We start from the raw sequence: 22,966 nt of genomic DNA on the forward strand, positions 1-22,966 counted from the left end.
CCACAATTTATTCAAAGAAACTCGAGGGAAAAAAGACGGCTGAGAATGACATCTGCGTAAACTCCGGGGCGTTATCATTAACATCAGTGACGGATATGTTAACCGAGGCCTGGCTGTATAGTGGCGGAGTGCCTAGGTCTGTAGCCTGGATGGTCAGTAGGTACTCACGGGCCTTCTCGAAGTCCAGAACGTCAGCAATGCTGATCACGCCTGATGGGAGAGATGGGAGTGTTTGGTTAGAATGGGAATTATACATCATTTGGCCCAAGCCCAACTACTCACTGTCAGGTAGACCTGACAGGTACACCTTATCAGGTCTACCTGATACAGAATTTATACGCTTTTCCCGGAATGAAATTCCATGACTATTCCAGAAAATTTCCATGAACTTAATCATAATCATAAACAGATAAGGTTTGTTCTTGGAATGACTGGCTTTCTTATATCCTGTTTTTCTTCTCTCTTCGACCTCTCCGTTCCCCCCATCAAACCTATTTTTCAATCCTCAACATTTGGATGGGGAATCAAATATGGGGAACCTAGCTGAAGGATTCATTCACACTCACCTGTCTGTGTATCAATGAAGAACTTGCCATGTTCATTACCCCCTATGATAGCATAGGTGACCTGGGCATTAACCCCAGTATCTAGAGATGTGGCTGTAACCCGTGCTACTTCCGTATCTGGGGAGGCGTTCTCAGGAATGGTAGCAATGTACACTCTGAAATAAAAGGACAGGGTATACATGAATTAACCAAAATAAATCGATTCCATTAGATTTCCACCCGGGGCGGACTCTATCCTAGAATGATCGACTTTCTCCTATCCTGTCCTCCTCTTTTTGATTTCAGGCCGAAAAGACTTCAGTATTGTGTGGTCAGTGTGGACCGTGGAACAAGTGTGGACAGAGCTTATGCCGGATTAACTTATGCCAGGCTAAATTATCAATTTCGCCCTATGAGCAGGGATCTGTCCAAGGATCTGCAGGGTTTTGAGTGGATTGGATTTCATCACATGCCGTCAGACACTACATTTATCAAGGGTCTAGGTTTCCTTGCCTTTGGGATCAATCTGATTTACGTCAGGCACACTACATTTGTCAAGGGTCTAGGTTTCCTTGCCTTTGGGATCAATCTGATTTGAAGAAATCTTTTGAAAGATTACTACAAAAAAAAGTTTTGACTTACCTGGATACGAACTCAGGAGGATTATCATTGACGTCGAGTACAGATACCGTGAGGATACTCAGAGTAGATAGCTGAGGCGATCCGCTATCCGTAGCCCGAACAGTGAGGTTATAGGAAGCTACTGTCTCCCGATCCAGGGGTTTAGCCAGGGTTACTATGCCAGAGTCTGGAGCTATGAGGAAATGGCCGTCCGCTGAGTCTATTAGGGTGTACTTCACCTTACGATTTACACCTGGAAACAAATTAAAAAATATTTATAAAATTTGTGGCAGAGTGATACTCATCTAAGTACTCCAAAGAGCAATTTCGTATGATGACTGAATTGAAAGTCACATAATCGAATACAACCTATGGTTAAATGTGTGTGGCGGCCAATGACAGGCAGGTTGAATTATTGAATTTTCATCAAGCAACAGGCGGTATTTCAGGTTGCATCTTGCCTGTAATTTTTAAATGCCGAAAAACCGTGAAACTCTGTTTCGTCTTTATATAGGCCGGTTGGCGCTTCTAACTCTTGATGGTCGCGCACCTCCCGGCACGCGTGATACTTGATAGGCGGCTTGTCAAGCACGAATCTTGAACGTGTATGGCGGACATAAGGCTATGCTTGGCGGGTATGCTTGCCACCAAGTTGACCTGCCGTTGCCGTCAGAGAGAACTTTATTTAAATAGGGGTTTAACATATCTGTCAAACAGCCAAGGTTTCTAGTGCCTCTTAACATTAACCTCACCCAGCCAGAACGGGGCTGGGAAAAGCCAGCAACGCGCGATTGCCCAAATGGTCACCCAGCAGGATAAAAACCAAGCGCAACGTTGCTTCGGTGACACATATCGAGAAGTGGTGCATTCGATGGGATGTGCTATCAGTAAATCGGTATATCTGTAGTAAGTATCCTAGGTACGATAGTATACATACATAGTAACCTTGAAAACTACGTAGGACTAGCAACTATGTAGTAATGATACATCTACAATGAAATCATGAGTAATGATAATTAATAATTTATGATGGTTGACAGATACGGGAAAAAAAATAAACATATTCAGATTTGAGATTTTTCTATAGAGATGAAGCTCAGGCTCGGTTGCCGGCAATTGAGGAAAAAATAAATAAAACGAGCTGTTTTGATCGATTTGTCACTGTCAACATCGAATCTTTATTCAAGTATTTTTAAAAAAATATTCCGTAGATTTGTAGATAAATCGAGTATTGTTAAGCAACGTTGTGCATGGTTAGTAACCACATGGGTGACCATCCGACATCAGGTACTTCACTCCCCGGGACCTCGGATATGTTAGGTAAGGCATGCGAGGGACGGACCCAGTCTGAACAGTCCCAATGGTATCCTCCCCTTGTATTAATAAACGTGACGTCATTATCATCTGTACAGCTTACTGTTCTCTTAGGTACACGAGGTGGGGTCTGGTCCAGGTTCCTCTTGAGATCATTATTAATCTTGTTAGCAGGGGCATGGTTCAGGTTTCTCAAATAGTCTGGCGGCATCTCTAGTTCATCCCCTGCTGATCCATAGCTCCTCAGTGTGTCCAGGTTATTAAGTTGAGTGACAGCAGAGTAAAGGATATCATTATTAGTAGCTCCGGTATACGAGGCAGGTCTTGTATGTTGAGACACCTGGAGGTTACTTAGCTTGGATGTTCGCTTCACTTCCGAGTTCAACACACTCACTTCCTTGTCCAGGCGAGCGTTCCGTCTTCGCCGCCGTGCACGACAACACTTGCGTATACATAGGATACAGCAGATGAGGAGCAGTAACGTGCTAACAGCTACACTTCCTATGATAATCTCCTCGAGTGTTATATTATAGATAGCGCTAGAGGCGCGGTACGAGCAGGTGTTATTAGAGGCACAGGGAGGTTCCAAAGCATTGACACACTCTGGAGAGCACTTGTCAGGATTAGTGCAGGAACAGCGGGATGCTTTCTGTTCACACCGGTTCCCAGCATAACCATTATGACACGCACAGTACACAAGGTGCGTGTGTGAGGGAGACACAAAGCTAGTGACATCAGTAGCTATAGGGGAGATGAAGCATTTATTTAAAGAGGTTATAACATCTTAGGTCTTTGCCCCTAAAGGTGTGGCCACATCGATTCACACCGATTGTAGCGTTGACCGTCGACTATGTGTGGACACACCTTAATAAATAAATGATTCTTTACCTATATCATCATCAGTGGCATGTATTTTAGTCACCAAGGATCCGATCTCCGCATACATACTGCCCAGCCTGGCATTTTATCCTCCTGCAATAAATAAATAAAATAGAGTAATATTAAAATTAAAAAGACAATTCAGATTCGACTTTCAACAAAGAAAATTTGGTTAGCTTTAGAGAATACTCAGAGCTGAAAAAACTTCGACTCCGCAGGGAACATCGAACCCGGGACCTGCGGCTTGCAAGGCTAGTATGATAAGGCTAGCATTCCTCTCTTTGGTTTCGGGACTTTAAGACCTTGGCAGTTACAGTTCCATCTATCAAACCTACTTGTGGTTATGTACCGGGTTGGGTTAAGACAGGACATTGTTACTACAGTTTGGCATGGGAGTGGTAACTTAAAAACAAGGTTAGTTTACCAACCTTGCCTATCTCAACCCGGTACATAACCACAACCTGAGAGTACCTTAGACCTTACCTGTACTATGGCCGTGTAGTTATGCTGAGAAAACAGGGGCGGATTATCATTGACATCGCTCACTTCTATGTTCAACATGGTGAAGCTCGCCAGCTCAGGTACACCACAATCACAGGCGCGGATCTGCAGCTGATAACTGCTCACCTGTAATACAAATACAAGTATTTTCATAACTGCTCACCTGTAATACAAATACAGTCTGAGCAGCTCGAGATGAATGAACTCATCTTTCCGAAAGCTACCAAAAAGCTACGAGGAAATTCTTAACCGAAATAAAAGCCTAGCTTACCATTTCTCTGTCCAATGGTCTTGACACCATGATATGACCTGAGTTCTTGTCTATGGAGAACTGCTGATGTCTATCTCCCTTCTCTATGGAGTAGATCACTTTGCCATTGACTCCGCTGTCTAAATCTGTAGCAGTTATCTGTGGAAGACAATAGTAGAAATGTGTTTTAGTTAAACCTATCAATGTGAGGGAGAGGTTGGGCATTACACAGCAAAAACAAAGAGAAGTGCATGCTTGAATGTACATAACTACTTCACATTTTGGAAATGGTCGATCGATATATCATGGCCGATGACATTGATCGATGTCGACTAAAACTCATCCATTTTTTTTTTTTTTTTTTTTTTTCAGTGATCTGATCTTGTCAAGGGTCTAGGTTTTCCTTGCCCTTGGGGTAAATTTAAATCGAAGGAGGCCTTCACTAATTTGAAATTGAAATAGCTACAGGTCAAAGTTACTATCAACAGTGGGTTAACCCGATGAGATTTCATGTTTTCCGGATTAATCCGTTTCATTAATCCGGATTAACCCCCGGGGCCCAAATCCCCTCAAAAGTACTCGAGTACCTACTTATTGAAAATTTTGGAAAGTACATATTGAGAAAATTTCATCATGCAGGGAGAAAAGAAATGATGGAGAAAGTAGAAAGTTTTTCTTTTTTTTTTCAATGGAAAAAGTATTAGAAAGGATTTATTTTTGATAGGACGTCAGGGATGTTTTTCTTCTTCTTCTTCTTCTCCTCCTCTCCTTCCTCCTCCTTCTTCCCCTCCTCCTCCTTCTTCTCCTCCTCCTTCCCCTCCTCCTCCTTTCCCTCCTACTCCTCTTCCTCTTCATGATCTTCTTTTCATTGCTATATTTGCTATGAGGCATATTATGTAGAGAAGTTAAGAAAAAGTGCCCGGCTAACTTATTCTTGAAATCTGAATTATACGGAGATGTACATAGGTAGGTATCAAGTTTTTTTTCCAAGAGTTTGGACGAGGAACTGTGACCGCTAATATCTTATCGTCCCAAAATCGAACAGAGAAAGAAGGAAGACAGGATAGGAGAAAGCCAGCAGGAAACTTTTGTCCATATTTCAACGTTCTTTTTATAACAATAAATATGTTTTTTCTACACCCTGTATGTATTTCCTCCTACTCCTCTTCCTCTTCATGATCTTCTTTTCATTGCTATGAGGCATATTATGTAGAGAAGTTAAGAAAAAGTGCCCGGCTAACGTATTCTTGAAATCTGAATTATACGAGGATGTGGGTATCAAGTTTTTTTTCCCCCCAAGAGTTTGGACGAGGAGCTGTGACCGCTAATATCTTATCGTCCCAAATCGAACAGAGAAAGAAGGAAGACAGGATGGGAGAAAGCCAGCAGGAAACTTTTGTCCATATTTCAACGTTCTTTTTATAACAATAAATATGTTTTTTCTACACCCTGTATGTATTTCGGCAATTTTGTCCCGGCTTTTTCTTTCCAACTCGTATAAGCGGAAAATGAAAATCCTCGTTTGCAATGTTTGCGTACGTTCTTATTCTTATACCATTGCTTTTCGCATTTGTGACCAGGTGGAAAAATGCTTGGGGTTTGATATTATTTTCATTTTTGTGAACCCAACTCATATAAGCGGAAAATGAAAATCCCCGTTTGCATACGTTCTTATTCTTATACCATTGCTTTTCGCATTTGTGACCAGGTGGAAAAATGCTTGGGGTTTGATATTATTTTCATTTTTGTGAAAGCTGATCCTGAAAATGGAAAATACACTGCAGGCTCTTTTTTTTTTTTTCTTTTTGAAACCCTCGTCTGTCATTTGACTTGAAATTCTGCCTCCCTCTAGATTCTGTCCTTTTCCTCTTTTTGCTTACATTTTCATATTTTCATTCCCATTATTTGGTTCCATCTTCCCCTTCCCTTCCTCTTTTGTACCGGAGAAAAGTACTTACAAATTGATATCTTCTATTTTCCTTTCATGGAATGATGATTACTTGGATTATTTTGCTCGAAAAAAATTAGGTAGGTATTTCTGATTAGGCAAAGGCCTTTTCATCCCAAAAGCGAAGAAAGAAAAAGGACATAATAGGAGAAAGCCATCAGCCGTTCCGAGAACGAACCTTATCTGTTTAGGATAAAATCCGCCCCGGGCGGAAATCGAACCCGTGACCTAGTGCTTACAAGGCAGACGCCCTAACCTCCAACCTAGCCAGCTAGGCTGGATTTTCACATGGGCTAACAAAGCCCGTTCCCAAAGTGGGACGATTTTTTCTCGAACGACAAATGGTAAAGGGCCTTTATCCAACATTTCGTTTTTTGCTGATTTCAGATGCAGATCCCTGCAGACTCGGGCGAATATGCTGATTATGAATCTGGCTATCAGTGACTTTTTTATGCTGGCCAAAACTCCGGTCTTCATCTACAACAGTCTGTACGAGGGACCTATGTTGGGGAAAATAGGTTCATCAGTCATTTCCTATGTAGGGCACAATCACATCATAATATATTTGTATTGTTTTCTGATTTGCTTATCAGAGAATGTTGATTGTTTCAGGTTGTGAAATCTACGGTTTCATTGGTGGTCTCACCGGTACTGTATCAATCACTACACTCGAAAAAACTTCGACCCCGCCGAGAATCAAGCCCGTGACTTTCGGTGTGCTGTGCAGCCCAGTGAAAAATGTTACTTTTTAGGAAACTTTGTTCCTTGATAACCAATGTATAAAAACAGGGTAGATAAAAATAAATGGATAATAATAAATTATTTAAGCATTTGTTTAAAGAGGTTATAACATCTTAGGTCTTTGCCCCTAAAGGTGTGGCCACATCGATTCACATCGATTGTAGCGTTGGCCGTCGACTATGAGTGGACACACCTTAATAAATAAATGATTCTTTACCTATATCATCATCAGTGGCATGTATTTTAGTCACCAAGGATCCGATCTCCGCATTCTCCAGAATGGAAGCCGAGTTGATAACCGAGGCAAACTCCGGTGCGTTATCATTGATATCAGTCAAGGTCAGAGTGATAAGGGACACACACTCCCAGGCGGGCTGGTCTCGGTCTTGTACGTGGGCGTTGAGGGTGTAGCGAGCTATCTTCTCACGGTCTAGACCACGGGCCGTTTTTAGTTCACCTGGAATAGTCAATTCAATTAGTAACATGTTTTCTTTAAAAAAAAGAGGTTTGACAGAGGGAACTGTAACTGCTATGGTCTTATCGTCCCGAAATCGAAGAGAGAAGGAAGACAGGATAGGAGAAAGCCAGCCGTTCCGAGAACGAACATTATCCCATCAGGATAAAATCCGCCCCGGGCGGCCAGGCTTCAGACAGTAAACTTGCTGAGGCCGCCCGTGGTTACCTATCACTTGAAACTTTTAAAAGCTGTAACAGCTATTATTTTTTACACATGCCTAGGCACATTGGGTCTCCTTTACCTGTATTGTAAACATTTTAGATGAATATCAATCAAAATGGTGTGGACAATTAATAAAAAAATAATAATTGTGTACATATAAAGTACAACTTTCAAGGTGTCCGCATCAGTTCGACTGATATTTGTAATTATGTATTTCAATTATCCTTTCTTAGTTGCTTGTCGACTGTTATGTTGTTGGTATAAAAATAAAACAAAGTATCTCTTAGAGGGTAGCGTGCCTGCCTTGTAAACGTTAGGTTGCGGAATCGATTCCCGCTAGGCGCGAACTTTATTCTGAACAGATGAGGTTCGTTCTCGGAAGGGCTGGCTTTCTCCCATCCTGTTCTCATTCTCTCTTCGCTTTCAGGACGGTAGGGCCTCTGTAATTACAATTCCCTTTATCAAACCTATTTCTACAAAGGCGCAACTAGTCAAGAGATATCTCATTTCACAGAAGGTATCAAACTTCCAAATATGTATAAAAAAAGGTTGAACACAAACTAAGAAATATTCATGCTTTACCCGTGTTAGCATCTAGGGAGAAATGGTCTGAATTCTCGCCGGTCAGATAAAACCTCAGCTTAGGATCAAGATCAGCATCTGTAGCTTGTACATTCAGTACATAGGAGCCAGGTAGTACGCCCTCTGATATACTATGCCGGTAGCGGTACTTGACACAGTATGGCTGCTCGTCTGTAAGGCAGAGAAAATTTGGTAATTAGTTCTCAGATGTACATTGAAGGAGACGAAAGGAGCATTCCAAAATATACAAAAAGAGGAGAAGGGCAAATAGAGATAAAGAAATGAAGGAGGGTAGAGAGGGGCGGGGAGAGAGAATCCGATTTTTCTTCTTGTTTTTTTCAACAATGTTTACTACACTAAAACCAGCTCCACTATCAGAAAGCTCACAGTGCACACCAAAATAATCAGTGCTCATTTTTTTAACATTGCAGGAGACGAAAGGAGCATTCCAAAATTCAAATATACAAAAAGAGGAGAAGGGCAAATAGAGATAAAGAAATGAGGGAGGGTAGAGAGGGGCGGGGAGAGAGAATCTGATTTTTCTTCTTGTTTTTTCAACAATGTTTACTACACTAAAACCAGCTCCACTATCAGAAAGCTCACAGTGCACACCAAAATAATCAGTGCTCATTTTTTTCTGGTTCTCCATCATCTTCACATCGTACTGGTGCTTGTCAAACTGGGGCGGGGCTCTGTTGGCCGATAGCATTTCAACACGGACCCTGGCGAAAGAGGTGTAGACGCCATCCGAAGCGGATATGTTGAGGAGGTGCACCTTGGCCTCGCCCAGCTTGTGAAGGTTGATGAGGGTGATGATACTCATTTTTTTTTTAAACTCGAGCACAAAATAATAGCTCAAGTATGTCTGCATTTCACTTTTCACTAGTAGCTCTAGCATGACTACCATGCCTTCCAGATGGTCACCCATCCACATACCAACCAAACTGAACGTTGCTTAACTTACCATTAGCATCAAGTATATCCACATCCAGCTGAGCAGTGGACACAAACTTCCCATCGGTTACTAGCACAGTCAACGAGTAGCTGTCTTGGGCCTCCCTATCCAATGCCCGCGTAACGTACACTTCGCCTGTACTACGGATTGCGAACTGCGCATGCGTGTCACCCTGGGTTATGTAAAAGGTGGAGGGGGCGGGGTCGGAGTCCGCGTCACTAATGCTCAGTGTGAGTAGGACCGTGCCGGGGAGAGCATCCTCATTCACTGGAAACACAAGATAGACACAAAAGTCAAAGTAAAGCAAATAAAATCTTTCTTCTTGTAAGAGTTTTGATAGAGGGAACTGTAATTGCTAAGGTCTTATCCTCCCGAAAGCGAAGAGAGAAAGAAGACAGGATATGAGAGAGCCAGGCGTTCCGGGAACGAACCTAATCTTTCAGGATAAAATCCGCCCTGGATGGGAATCGAACCCGCGACCTAGCGCTTACAAGGCAGACGCGCTACCCTCCAAGCTAACTAAGCTGGCAAAATCAATCTTTCGTAAATAAATTATATTGTATTGTGAACAAAATTATAAACAATAAAAATAAAGGTCTATTAAAAAATTGAAATTGAAATAACTCACCTGCTGCAGCATATGTATTCTGTGAGAAGCCAGGCGGATTGTCATTATAATCAATCAGATCTATATGAATGGGGACTCGGGCAGACATAGCGGGTGACCCATCTGCTAAGGTCTTATCCTCCCGAAAGCGAAGAGAGAAGGAAGACAGGATAGGAGAAAGCCAGCTTACAAGGCAGTTGCCCTCCAAGTTAACGAGGCTGACTCAGTCTGACTTATTATTTATTTTTTACGGAAAGCAGTCGATCAACCTGAAATCCTTCCAACACCGTGGATACCACAGGAACAGAAAATGAGTTTCGGAACGTCTAGCTCTCTCCCATTCTATTCACCTTTTTTCTTCAATTTCGGGACGATACTTCCGCTGTTACGGTTCCTCTACCAAACCTTATAGGGAAAACTCTTTTACCTACTTCCTAACATTTCCTACTTAGGTCGATTAAAATACGAAGTAAGCAGATAGTTGTACAGCCACGTCAAGAGAACAAAATTGGGCAAATTTTCAATACATATACACAAAATTTTAATATAACTCACCTGCTGCAGCATACGTATTCTGTGAGAAGCCAGGCGGATTGTCATTATAATCAATCAGATCTATATGAATGGGGACTCGGGCAGACATAGCGGGTGACCCATTATCCGTCACCACGGCCACCAGAGAGTGCGAAGCTTGCTGTTCCCGATCCAGAGGGACCTGCGTGCTGAGCCATCCTGTATAGGGATCGATGGAGAAGAGATCTTTGGACGCACCCTGTAGTGTGTAGCGGAGCTCCGCGTTGCTACCTTCATCTGCATCCTCCGCGTGAACTGAGGGGGAGATAAATGGAGTTTGAAATTAGAATTCTGAGCTGAAATCTGAGTGCACGGCAGTGCGCCAGGCCAAGTTCGATAGAATAAACAGACCACTTTTTATAAATAAATGTTTTCACTGCTAAGATAAGAATGAGAAGTCTTTTTAGACACTTTGAAAACTAAACGAACGAAGTGAATTATTAATATTAATTCTTGAAATTTAGGATATTTTATCATTAATTCCAAGTGCAGTCGATCCTTCAAAAACTCCATAAATGCCTTTTCCTAACCTTTAGGGATGAGATTTTTTTTTTTTTTACTGGCAGGGTTCTCCTAATTTCTCCTATTGGATCTCTTCCACCCAACCACCCGGCTTACCTTTGAGGACAGGCGTTCCTTCCGGTACATTCTCAGCGAACGCAATCGAGTAGCTGTCCGAGCTGAACACTGGACTGTTATCATTAACGTCCAATATCTGCACCGTGACCTCACACATGGCGCTGAGTGGCGGGCTCGAATCTGTATACGCTTCTACGCCTAGGGAGTAGACCGACTTGTGTTCCCGGTCTAGAGGTGCAGCCAGGGTGATCTGCCCGGTAGAGTCTATAGTATGGCTAGCATTAATTTGCGAGTAGAAAACAAGCCTCGTGACAAAAGACGTGGGATCTTAAATTGAATACAACACAATGTCTCTAAATTCTAAGTGGGAATCAAACCGAACCAACCCTAGGTATCAAACTATATGGAAACCAGCCAGACAAGAAGACCAAGGTGATTTTTGTGAAGCAGTGGAAGATCTAAGAAATGAAGTGGATGAGTTAGTTATTAAGAACAAGACTCTGGATCAGAAACTACAAGATCGTGATTTTGAGCTAGAGAAATTGAACAGTAAACTTAAGAGATATCTGGAGCAACTCAACTTCAAAGATATTCAAATCCAAGACCTCTATGATTGCCAGAAGAAACTAAAAGAAGAAATCGCTTGCTTCCAACGAACTAATCAGGAAGCAGGGGACAGTAACTCTTCTAAAAATGAGAAAGATGATCTTATATGTAAACTCAAAAACACAATTGTCAACTTGGAGCTACAAGTGCAAGAAATGGAGGAGACCATCAGCTGTTGGGAAGAAGAGAATGAACTTCGCAATCAAGATTTGGAAGCCAACAAGCATTATCTGGAGAAAACATTTGCCCGCATGGATGATGTATGCTGTAAGATCAAACAATATAAGATAGAACTGAAGAAACTCGAGACAGAGAATGCGGAGCTGAGGGCTTGTATGAATGATATGCAAAGTCAACAAACTCAAATGAAAACCTGTTACACCGAACTGAAGGAGAAATGTGAAACCATGGAAAAAGAGAAAGAGAATCTTGAAATTGAGAATCTTGCCCTGCAGCGAAACCTAGATCAACTTCACATCCAATATAATCACTGCAGGAAATGTATGACGAGAATGAAAGAGAAATTTGAGTGTAGGGATCAATATACTGGTCCAAGTGTTACTACTGAATCCTACACAGACAGTACTGTTACTAAAGTGAATTCTCAACCTGAGAAGAGAAACGATGAAAAGGCAAGTGAGAGGAATAAGAGGGTGGTTCAGAAGAAACAGAAATCAACACAGTGGAAGTCTAATCCAAAGCTTGGTAAACGAAAATCCAGTATAAAAAGACCTCTGAATAGATCTAGATCGAGATGTACCAAGAAAACCAATGAGAAACTCCATGAGCGGAAAACAGTGGTTTTCAAGATTTATCCACCGTCAGGATCAGATAATTTGAAACGATATAGAAGAGGAAATTTAGGCGTTGTATGTAATTAAACGAAAATCCAGTATAAAAAGACCTCTGAATAGATCTAGATCGAGATGTACCAAGAAAATCAATGAGAAACTCCATGAGAGGAAAACAGTGGTTTTCAAGATTTATCCACCGTCAGGATCAGATAATTTGAAACGATATAGAAGAGGAAATTTAGGCGTTGTATGTAAGAAAGGTGCAAGTCATAATAGGAAACTAAGCAAACCTAAGAAAAGTATGAAAATGTTATATCAGAAAAGATAGAAAATGTCATGAGTTTTTCTTTGATATCTATCTAAGATATTTTTAGGTCTAAGACTAAAAACGGGGTAGAGAAGAGATTTTTGCGGTTGGACTTTATCACTCCTCTCTACGTGCTCTCTGCTTTCCACTCCACTCTGTTTTTTAGCCAAATCAAGTTCACACGAGACCCAGTCACTATTAAGATTATCACGGGATCAACTTATAACAATGTTCTAATCCCAGTTAACTCGACTTTGTAAGCTTCGACCAAAGTGAAATCAGTGGAAAACTACTAGTGGGGGAAAAAATACCAATTAGCAAGGCGTGATTTGGTGGCTATGATTACTTGTAATTGCTAAAGTTGTGACAAGCCGCGGCCATAAAGTGAACTTCACATTACTAGCAATAGGTAGATACATCACATACAAAATTCCAATGCATGCGAGTTGGTGCTTATCACTTCAAATCAAACAATCCATCTGCATTGTAGGTACAGGGGAAAATACCAAGTGTACCCAAAATAAGTGATAAAAAATAAAACCGTTCTATATCTAATATATAAAAATGAATGTGTGTGTGTGTGTGTGTGTGTGTGTGTGTGTGTTTGTTTGTTTGTTTGAACTTTATGCCTGGCCAAACCGCTCATCCGATTGCTATATCCAAATCAAGTTCACACGAGATCCAGTCAGTATTAAGATTATCACGGGATCAACTTATAACTATGTTCTAATCCCAGTTAACTCGACTTTGTAAGCTTCGACCAAAGTGAAATCAGTGGAAAACTACTAGTGGGGGAAAAAAACACCAATTAGCAAGGTGTGATTTGATGGCTATGATTACTTGTAATTGCTAAAGTTGTGACAAGCCGCGGCCATAAAGTGAACTTCACAATACTAGCAATAGGTAGATACATCACATAGAAAATTCCAATGCATGCGAGTTGGTGCTTATCACTTCTAATCAAACAACCCATCTGCATTGTAGGTACAGGGGAAAATACCAAGTGTACCCAAAATAAGTGATAAAAAATAAAACCGTTCTATATCTTCTAATTCTAATATATAAAAATTAATGTGTGTGTGTGTGTGTGTGTGTGTGTGTGTGTGTGTGTTCTAGCCAAACCGCTCATCCGATTGCTATGAAACTTTGTCAACTTATTGCTTGCACTCCCGTGAAGGTTATAGGCTATTTTCCGGTTCGTTTTTGTTAAGCTACGCCGAGCAAGACCACTAAATGGATGAGTGACATGAACGGCCATGCCTTAAGGATAGAAAAGAAAAAAATCCAAAAAATAATAAAAAGTAAAAATACTGTGAAATTATAAATCAACTCAAATGAGCAACAAGACCATTACAAAAACTTGAAAATAATTTACAAAACGAAAGCGCAAACAACCCAGTTGGTACAAGAAAGCCATTGGTGAACAGTTATCATTTGATTGATAATTTGATACTATGTTCTAGTGATTTTAAGATATTCTACCATCAGTTTTGGTACTTTTGGGGTGGATTGGGCTTTTGGGCTTAACGTAGCCTCTAAAAGCCCGAGGACTTTTGATGGCTCCTAAGTTAACAAAACGAATGTCCTAAATTTAGGGTTTCGTGCCTTTAAAGGCCCCTTTTCCGGGTAAATTCTTAGTTCATTGAACCACTAAAAGATTACTTATTATTTTTATTTTAAAATTTAACCCCACTAAAATATTAGAAATCAAATGATAAACTGTTGACTAGTCAAGACTACTTGTAATCTCTGTACTCACATGGCCCATTGTTACCATCCGCCACTGTAGGGAAACACATAGAGGGGGAAAGGGAGACGATGTATTAGTCAGTGGTGGACATTTAGAAATTAATTTGGACACATTTCAGGATAGGTAATTTATGAATAAATTAGTAGATATCTAACTAGAGAGAGGGAAATAGCACTTCACAGGTGTGCTTGCAAGTAGCTGAGACATCCATCAAGATGTTAACTAACTAGTCTGAAAGGGAAAATGAGGTTTCAAGACACATGCCCATTGTTTATTTATAACAAAAGTTTATTTTCGCTACAATTTTCCTAATACCTACTGGGGTCCTTGAAAGGTAGCTTTCAAGTTGGTAGCATGTATACAAAATAAATCAACCATAAGAGGTCCTAATTACCTAGGAATCGTATTAGAAGCCTAAAACATGTGACACATTCGTTTCCAAGGTAAAACACTGATATACAATCCTTTGTGTTACTTGGGGATTGGGGGGTTCAAAATAATTAATTTTCAAGACTAGGACATTGTGCTGTTCCCCTCATATCAAAAAATAACTCACCAGTATTGAAATCCACAGCAAACTGCTCCCTCGAATTGCCGCCGGTGATACTGTAGATGAGTTTTCTGTTGAGGGGGGACTCGGCCCGTATGGTGAGGGGCAGGGGAGAGTGGATTTGTATGTCTTCACGTACAGACACCGAGTAGAATTGTTTGTCGAATACAGGCATGGATTTATCGATGACTTTAACGTTCACAGAGACTTCGGTAGAACAGGGCTGGATTCCTGAGGAGAGAATAGAAGAGGGCATCATTAGGTTTTTGATATATAAAAAAAAGTTAGTCATAATCGATTCACAATACATCTGTTCGATATGTTCGATTCACAATACATCTGCAATAGTTCATCCGATTTTAATGAAACTTGGCAAAACTGTTCAACAAGTAAGGGAAAATTTCTCATTAAATTTTGAGCCGGAAAAGAGTCTGAGTGAGGTCTACAGTTCAACTTTGAACTATTCTTCTTTTTCTTCGCCTTTTCCCGTGTACAGACGGGGTCGGCGTTTTTCGTCAGCCTCTCAATTAGACCTACTATTAGGGTAATTGCTTTGACATTTGGTTTTGGCTGCATTTTTAGGAGTGGATGTTGCCCTTCGCACTCAACCTTTGCTATTTCTTTAGCAAGGGAGATTCAGTTCATTGTACTACTAGTGTAAATTGTCTTACCTTTATCAAAGGCAGATATATGCAGGACATATTCCCTGTTGTGTCCCTCCAGGACTTGTTTCAGGGATATCTCTCCGTTGTTCCGGTCCACCTTGAATAGTTCACCATGTCCCTTGCTAAGTTCATATCGTACCTCACTGTTCTCACCCTTGTCTAAATCTATTGCATGAACCTGGAGACATACATAAATGGAAATTATTAGTTGGATTTATATTAGGACATACATAAATATTACATAAGGTAGTGGTAATGGTTATACACAGGGCTAGTAGAATGGGCTTGAAAACTAGAAGAAGAAGGGGGGAAAGTTTTTTTTTTAACTCCAACAATGTGACATAAACTAAAAGCCCATTCCAAAAATCCCGGGTTCGATGTCCAACATGGACAAAAATTTGCATATGGTTATACACAGGGCTAGTAGAATGGGCTTGAAAACTAGAAGAAGAAGGGGGGGAAAGTTTTTTTTTAACTCCAACAATGTGACATAAACTAAAAGCCCATTCCAAAAATCCCGGGTTCGATGTCCAACATGGACAAAAATTTGCACCCAAATTGCAATCTTTTTAACGGTGTTTCTTTCCGGTGCTCTTGTGTTGACAGCATCTAGATCGGAAGTAATGTCTTCTCGGCCATCTAATGAGGAACACGTTACGGAATGGGCATGCTATACAAGACTGGCCCGTAAGATTCAAGTAATATGGTAACTGTTTTAGAATTGCAATATACTGTTGCTATAATCATCTGCGAATGACTCCAAATTTTTGGAAAGCTATAAAGTTGCCGCCATTCTTACCTTGGTAATGACGCCTCCTTTGAGGGCATCTACCGGTACCACGGCATAATAGGGTAGGTTGACAAACATGGGGCAGTTGTCGTTTTTATCCAGCACTGTTATGTTCACGGGGACATGAGCTACGCGACTGATTGTCGAGGATTTCGGACCCTTGTCTTCGCTTTTAGCCTAGAAAAAAGAAGAGAGAGGTTTGATGCCACTGTTTAAAGTCATTTTTGTTTGATAGCGGTCTAAGGTCCCTGCTAAGGCCTTTAGAGAATGGGGTTATTACCCTCCATTCGGTGACAAGCTAGCGGCCTCCTCACATTGACCTCACCCAGCCTGAGTGGAGCTGGGAAAAGCCATCATAGACCGAACAACAACCAAGCAGAAGAAGTAATAAGAATACGGACGAAATGGTCATATCAAGCGCGCCGGGAGGCGCGCGAACGTCAAGAGTTCGCAGCACCGCCCGGCCTATATTAACACGAAACAGAATTTCAGCGTTTTTCGGCATATGTCATAACAGCCGATGGAAAATAGGAAAGCGGGACGCAGTTTGTGAACTTATTTAACACATTCAAACTGTCTCTGGTTTTCTTGCTTTCGAGAAGCTGTGTTCATCATGCATTCTCTGCTACTTAACCTCAGATCGATTCTTCTTCCTCTGTACCTTGACCTTGCTGACGCAAATGAACGTGTAATAGCTGCCGCGAATCATTGGAGAAATCAAGTATAGCCTCCAAATTGCAATCTTTTTAACGGTGTTTCTTTCCGGTGCTCTTGTGTTGACAGCATCTAGATCGGAAGTGTTGTCTTCTCGGCCATCTAATGAGGAACACATTACGGAATGGGTATGCTGTATGCTACAAGACTGGCCCGTAAGATTCAAGTAATATGGTAACTGTTTTAGAATTGCAATATATTGTTGCTATAATCATCTGCGAATGACTCCAAAATATTGGAAAGCTATAAAGTTGCCGCCATTCTTACCTTGGTAATGACGCCTCCTTTGAGGGCATCTACCGGTACCACGGCATAATAGGGTAGGTTGACAAACATGGGGCAGTTGTCGTTTTTATCCAGCACTGTTATGTTTACGGGGACATGAGCTACACGACTGATTGTCGAGGATTTCGGACCCTTGTCTTCGCTTTTAGCCTGGAAAAAAGAAGAGAGAGGTTTAATGCCACTGTTTAAAGTCATTTTTGTTTGATAGCGGTCTGAGCGTCTAAGGTCCCTGCTAAGGCCTTTAGAGAATGGGGTTCTTACCCTCCATTCGGTGACAGGCTACCGGCCTCCACACATTAACCTCACCCAGCCTGAGTGGAGCTGGGAAAAGCCAGCATAGACCGAACACCAACTAAGCAGAGGAAGTATTAAGAATACGGACGAAATGGTCATATATGTCATAACAGCCGATGGAAAATAGGAAAGCTGGACGCAGTTTGTGAACATATTTTACACATTCAAACTGTCTCTGGTTTTCTTGCTTTCGAGAAGCTGTGTTCATCATACATTCTCTGCTACTTAACCTCAGACCGATTCTTCTTCCTCTGTACCTTGACCTTGCTGACGCAAATGAACGTGTAATAGCTGCCGCGAATCATTGGAGAAATCAAGTATAGCCGGACACGGAGAGTAAGTAAGTAAGTTTCCTCTATCAAAACCCTTCGCGCGGACGACCTTCTGTCCGTAGTGTTAAAATGCCTAAACATAAATAAAAAATTAAAAAAAAAACGAAAAAATCTTACCTGTACAATGAGCTGATATTCTTCCTGGGTCTCCCGATCAAACCTCACCCCAGTCGTACGTAGGGCACCCGACGTTCTCCCTATCTGGAACAGTGGTGTGGGGTTGAGAATGGAAAACTCCAGGTACTCGTTCAGAGCCGAACCTATCACGTTGACGACCGCCACTGTAATAACTTTGGTGGCGTTCTCGAGAACCGAACCCTGGTACAGCGGTCTCTGGAATGTGAGGCCGGAGTTCTCGCTCTTCGCCCACGCGATGTTGACCGTTCTGGGAACAAGAATGAGACACAGGTGAGACATTTATTTAGAGTAGACTAGACCAATACTTTCATAATTCATATGCACTCAGTTTTCGTGAGTAATAAATGTGCAAATTAAGGTAGAAACACTAGTAGTGTGGCTGTTCTGAACGAGATTACCTTCTACAATATTATGGGAAAACTTTGAACTACATCTTTCTGACTCCCCATGAGTTCAAGTGACGTGACGTGATGTTAGTGTGTTTTGAGGAATTTCAGGGAGCTTGTAAACAATGAGCGCTCTTCCATTGGAATGTTTTTGGGCACATTTTTCTTCTTCTTGTAACAAGAAAAAAAAAATGCATCTACCTCACAGTAGAAATAAAATATTACTCTCAACTACTTACGCATAAGAGGTAAAGCGGCCATCTTTGACGGCCACTTTGAGCACATGTGGGGCCGTTTTGGCCCCCAGGGAGGCCTCCTTGAGTGTGATAAGGCCAGTGTCGGGGGCCAAGGAATAGATATGGGCATCGTTACCAGACTCTATCGAGTATACTAGCTTGGTCAGATTACTCGAGTCAGCATCAGTGGCGTTTAGCTGTGAAACTGGACCAACCGTGTCCCTAATATTTTAAATTAAACCCGTAGCCCAAGAAAAAAATCCCTTTAAATCTGTTTTAATGCCCGACAGGGGAAATATCTCGCTATTAGTATTTTTTAATACCTTTTTTTTTTGTTTTGGAGAGGGAGAGGTATTTTCTAACCTTTTACTTTCACGCCCTCCACCTCCTTTCCCATTTTACATACAAAGTCTTTCTGTCCATCAATTTTTACTTTCTATTACCAATATGTATGTGAAGGGGAGGGATAGAAGGGTTACTTTCCATTACCAATATGTATTTAAGCGAAGGGGAGGGAGAGAAGGGGCGCGCAAAATTTTCAACTAATGACTTTGGCGGAAATATCACTTCTGAGTTTACGGATGTGTTCACTAGTTTCAGGTTAAATCATAAAACATTTTGTTTTCTCGCAGGGAAAAGAAGAGGGCAAAAAGCTTTTTCTGTTGTTTGCGTTGCAAAAGTGAACCGAGCTGAAATGAAATTGTTTCGAAGTAGGTATGAAGTATGAAGGTTGCATGTTTGGGGGATTCGGGGCCAAGTGGAACCAAGAGGTAAAAGAGAAGCCCTTATCTTCCAGTAAAAGAGAACCAACCCCCATCTTCCTATCCATCAGGATAAAGTTAAAGGCAGTGCTGTAACTCAGAAGGTACGGCCACTCACACTCCAATCGTCAAGTGTATGGGGAAAAAAGCTTCCGACTTCTAGGTCTCTCAAACGATCTGAAGAGACTAGTTATTCTTCAGACCGGTCTGAAGAGACTAGTTATTCTTCAGACCGTCTGAAGAGACCTAGAACTCGAAATCTTTTCCACCACAAAAGAGCAAGTGCCTGCTCTAAGACATATGAGATAATATTAAGAACACATGGAAAAAATCTGTTACGAAAATGGACACTTTCAAATAAATTCACCCAAAAAATTGCACATTATCACTTTGTATAGTAGACCATCAGGAAAACAAGAGAGTTTCGTTTTACCCTGATTCCCCCTAAAGGTATGAAGCAAGGTAGGTATGTGAGGGTATGTAGGTAAATAATGTGTGTAAGTCAGGGTAAGGAGGAGGAAAGAGAAGAGGAGGAGGAAAAATAGGAGGAGGAGGAGGAGGGGAAGAGAGAGAGGAGGAGGGGGGAGGGGGGGTTAAGTTCACTACTTCACTTTCAGTTTTGAATTTTGAGTATGTTTATTTATTTAATTTTCGGGAGAAGCAGGCAAGTAGTAGGTAGGTAGGTACTTTGTGTTTTAAAAGCATGTCGGAACTTATTAATATCAGCCCGCAAGCTTCAAATGCAAGAGAAAAAGCTTTTTCTGTTGTTTGCGTTGCAAAAGTGAACTGAGCTGAAATGAAATTGTTTCGAAGTAGGTATGAAGTATGAAGGTTGCATGTTTGGGGGATTCGGGGCCAAGTGGAACCAAGAGGTAAAAGAGAAGCCCTTATCTTCCAGTAAAAGAGAACCAACCCCCATCTTCCTATCCATCAGGATAAAATTAAAGGCAGTGCTGTAACTCAGAAGGTACGGCCACTCACACTCCAATCGTCAAGTGTATGGCGGAAAAAAGCTTCCGACTTCTAGGTCTCTCAAACGGTCTGAAGAGACTAGTTATTCTTCAGACCGGTCTGAAGAGACCTAGAACTCGAAAGCTTTTCCACCACAAAAGAGCAAGTGCCTGCTCTAAGACATATGAAATAATATTAAGAACACATAAAAAAATCTGTTTCGAAAATGGACACTTTCAAATAAATTCACCCCAAAAAAATGCACATTATCACTTTGTATAGCAAACCATCAGGAAAACAAGAGTGTTTCGTTTTACCCTGATTCCCCCTAAAGGTATGAAGCATGTGAGGGTATGTAGGTAAATAATGTGTGTAAGTCAGGGTAAGGAGGAGGAGAGAGAAGAGGAGGAGAAAAAGGGGGAGGAGTGGAGAGAGAGGAGGGGGGGTTAAGTTCACTACTTCACTTTCAGTTTTGAATTTTGAGTATGTTTATTTATTTAATTTTAGGGAGACGCAGGCAAGTAGTAGGTAGGTAGGTACTTTGTGTTTTAAAAGCATGTCGGAACTTATTAATATCAGCCCGCAAGCTTCAAATGCAAGAGTGTATTCCATCCGAGACACTTATGTTGAGCGTATACTGGGCCTGTGTCTCCCAGTCCACTCTTCTCGCCAGGAGTACATTGCCCTTGTCATTCCCAATAGAGAACGTACTGTTGGGATCCCCATCCACTATCCTATACCACAGAGTGTCCCCATCAGGGTCACTCGCTTGGATGAGGGCCACTAGGAACCCCACAGCATCGTTTTCGGTAACCTCTACACGCTGGTCGGGGGATTTGATGGTTGGCGGATTTTTTGACTCGTCCGGGAGTCGAACCACTTGTACGGAGACCCGCGCTGTGGAGCTCTGGTTGGGGGAACCGTGGTCTGTGGCGCGCACCTGTTGAATGGAACAAAAACAGAATGTTTATTATTTATTAGTTTATTACCTATTACACAGGTTTATTATTATGTTAAATTATTGTTGTTATAGTAACTAATTAATTATTACTTAATGCTATGATTTTATCCAAATCCCATTATTTATAATATTGAGATAATTTGAATTTAATTTTAATTATGTGTTTGCATACTGACTCACTCACTGGTTCACTCATCCAATTTATTTATTTTTTTTTTTTTTTACATTTGTGTTTTTGTAGAGGATATTACTTAATTGAAAAAAAAAAAAAAAAAATTAAATATTACAGAGGTTTATTATTATTTCAAATTATTGTTGTTGTAGTAACTAATTAATTATTACTTAATGCTATTTTATCCAAATCCCATTATTTATAATATTTAGATAATTTGAATTTAATTTTAATTATGTGTTTGCATACTGACTAACTCACTGATTCACTCATCCAAATTATGAATCCTTTTTTTTACATTTGTGTTTTTGTAGAGGATATTACTTAATTGGAAAAAAAATAGAGCACAAACTTGTTTGAATCGAATTTGAGCAGTAGGTAACAATTTAGAAGTTGACTACCACCTCCAATGAACATTTAAGTTACAAGTTTCTTCTCTACAACTTGAGATAGAGGAAATACAAGACATTTTAGTTTGGTAACTCGGTAACAACCCTTCATTGTGTTTCTGTTGGTTCTTCATATTATGTGTGGAAGGAAAAGGCGAGAGGAGAAAGAGAGGGAGGGGAGGAGAGAGGGAGGGGAGAGAGAGAGGGAGGGGAGGAGAGAGGGTGGGGAGGAGAGAACTTTCCATACAACAAAATGCACACATGCTCAAAATGTTATAATTTTTCGTTTATGTTTAAAATTCGAGATTTTTTTCTGGGTTTCATCACCATCCATTTCAATTTTGCATTCGGAATTGAAAAATTAATTTCAAAATTCTGGGTATTTTTACTTTCTATTATTTTTCCTCGTGTCCTCGTGTGAGCAAAAAATCGTCACACGCAAAGTTTAATTTTAAACACGTCACTTCCCGTGATCCCGTGGCTACTCAATGAAATGTTCCACACACGGGTCGGAATTTTTACTTTCTATTACTATAGTATAGCGAGCTATACTAGTACCTAATGAAAGTATTGCAATCGGTCCAAATTTTTTAAATTGATTTTTTTGAGTAAACTCTATATTGGAAAATTGGAAATACCTTAGGACCAATTTTCAAGATCCACAAATCCAAAGGACTATAGCTCCGAGCATAAGCATAGGCCATAAGCATAGCATAAAAATTTGTACTCGTTTTTCGATTGCAAATATTTCAACGGGTTACTTTCTGGTGTTCTCGTGTTGACCCAGCACCTAAATGGGAATTTCGTTTCTTTTCGGAAAAACCTCCTTACATTGAGGTTTTTTTTTTAAGAAAAAAGAAAGAAAGAAATGGAAATGATTTTCACTCAAGAAACTATCGCTCAGTCAAATTCAAAATCAACGTAGCACTTTAGTTTAGAGATCAACAAGAGAAATCTGGTAAACAACATCATACCTAAACCAATATGTCCCATGGAAGTCACTGTGTTTTCCCATTTGTATTAAAAATAAAAACTTCAAAAATTATGTTTTTTGATGTTACATTACAACATTATATATATTAAAAAAAAAAAAAAAAAAAAAAAAAAAAAA

At 40.7% G+C, this 22,966-nt stretch overlaps 2 protein-coding genes across 2 annotated transcripts; one reads left to right on the forward strand and one right to left on the reverse strand.

Annotated features, from left to right (window-relative positions):
• Positions 1-7: 7 nt before the first annotated feature.
• LOC103516214 (fat-like cadherin-related tumor suppressor homolog) lies at positions 8-21,273 on the reverse strand (the record flags this gene model as incomplete). The annotated part of the gene is made up of 15 exons (XM_026828677.1): positions 8-210; positions 567-721; positions 1,188-1,419; positions 7,017-7,256; positions 8,061-8,231; positions 9,025-9,282; positions 10,178-10,450; positions 10,814-11,101; positions 14,241-14,264; positions 14,788-15,012; positions 15,453-15,624; positions 17,218-17,385; positions 17,979-18,246; positions 18,625-18,826; positions 20,931-21,273. Coding segments are annotated over 15 exons (3,222 nt in total), but the record flags the coding sequence as incomplete, so codon positions are not given.
• Positions 11,054-12,761, forward strand: LOC113470316 (spindle pole body component 110-like). Its single transcript, XM_026828675.1, has 2 exons — positions 11,054-12,244; positions 12,417-12,761. The coding sequence occupies exons 1-2, from the start codon at positions 11,122-11,124 to the stop codon at positions 12,500-12,502; spliced, it is 1,209 nt and encodes a 402-aa protein (XP_026684476.1). The 5' UTR covers positions 11,054-11,121; the 3' UTR covers positions 12,503-12,761.
• Positions 21,274-22,966: the final 1,693 nt, after the last annotated feature.

The sequence above is a fragment of the Diaphorina citri genome, unplaced genomic scaffold, assembly GCF_000475195.1.
Source record: "Diaphorina citri unplaced genomic scaffold, Diaci psyllid genome assembly version 1.1 scaffold1510, whole genome shotgun sequence".
NCBI lineage: Eukaryota > Metazoa > Arthropoda > Insecta > Hemiptera > Psyllidae > Diaphorina > Diaphorina citri.

Excerpts from the sequence above, each read along its gene's own strand:
- LOC113470316 (XM_026828675.1), top strand. The coding sequence starts at position 11,122 with ATGTCTCTAAATTCTAAGTGGGAATCAAACCGAACCAACCCTAGGTAT. Across the intron at positions 12,245-12,416 it reads ATATAGAAGAGGAAATTTAG|GCGTTGTATGTAAGAAAGGT; the intron begins GCGTTGTATGTA and ends GAGGAAATTTAG.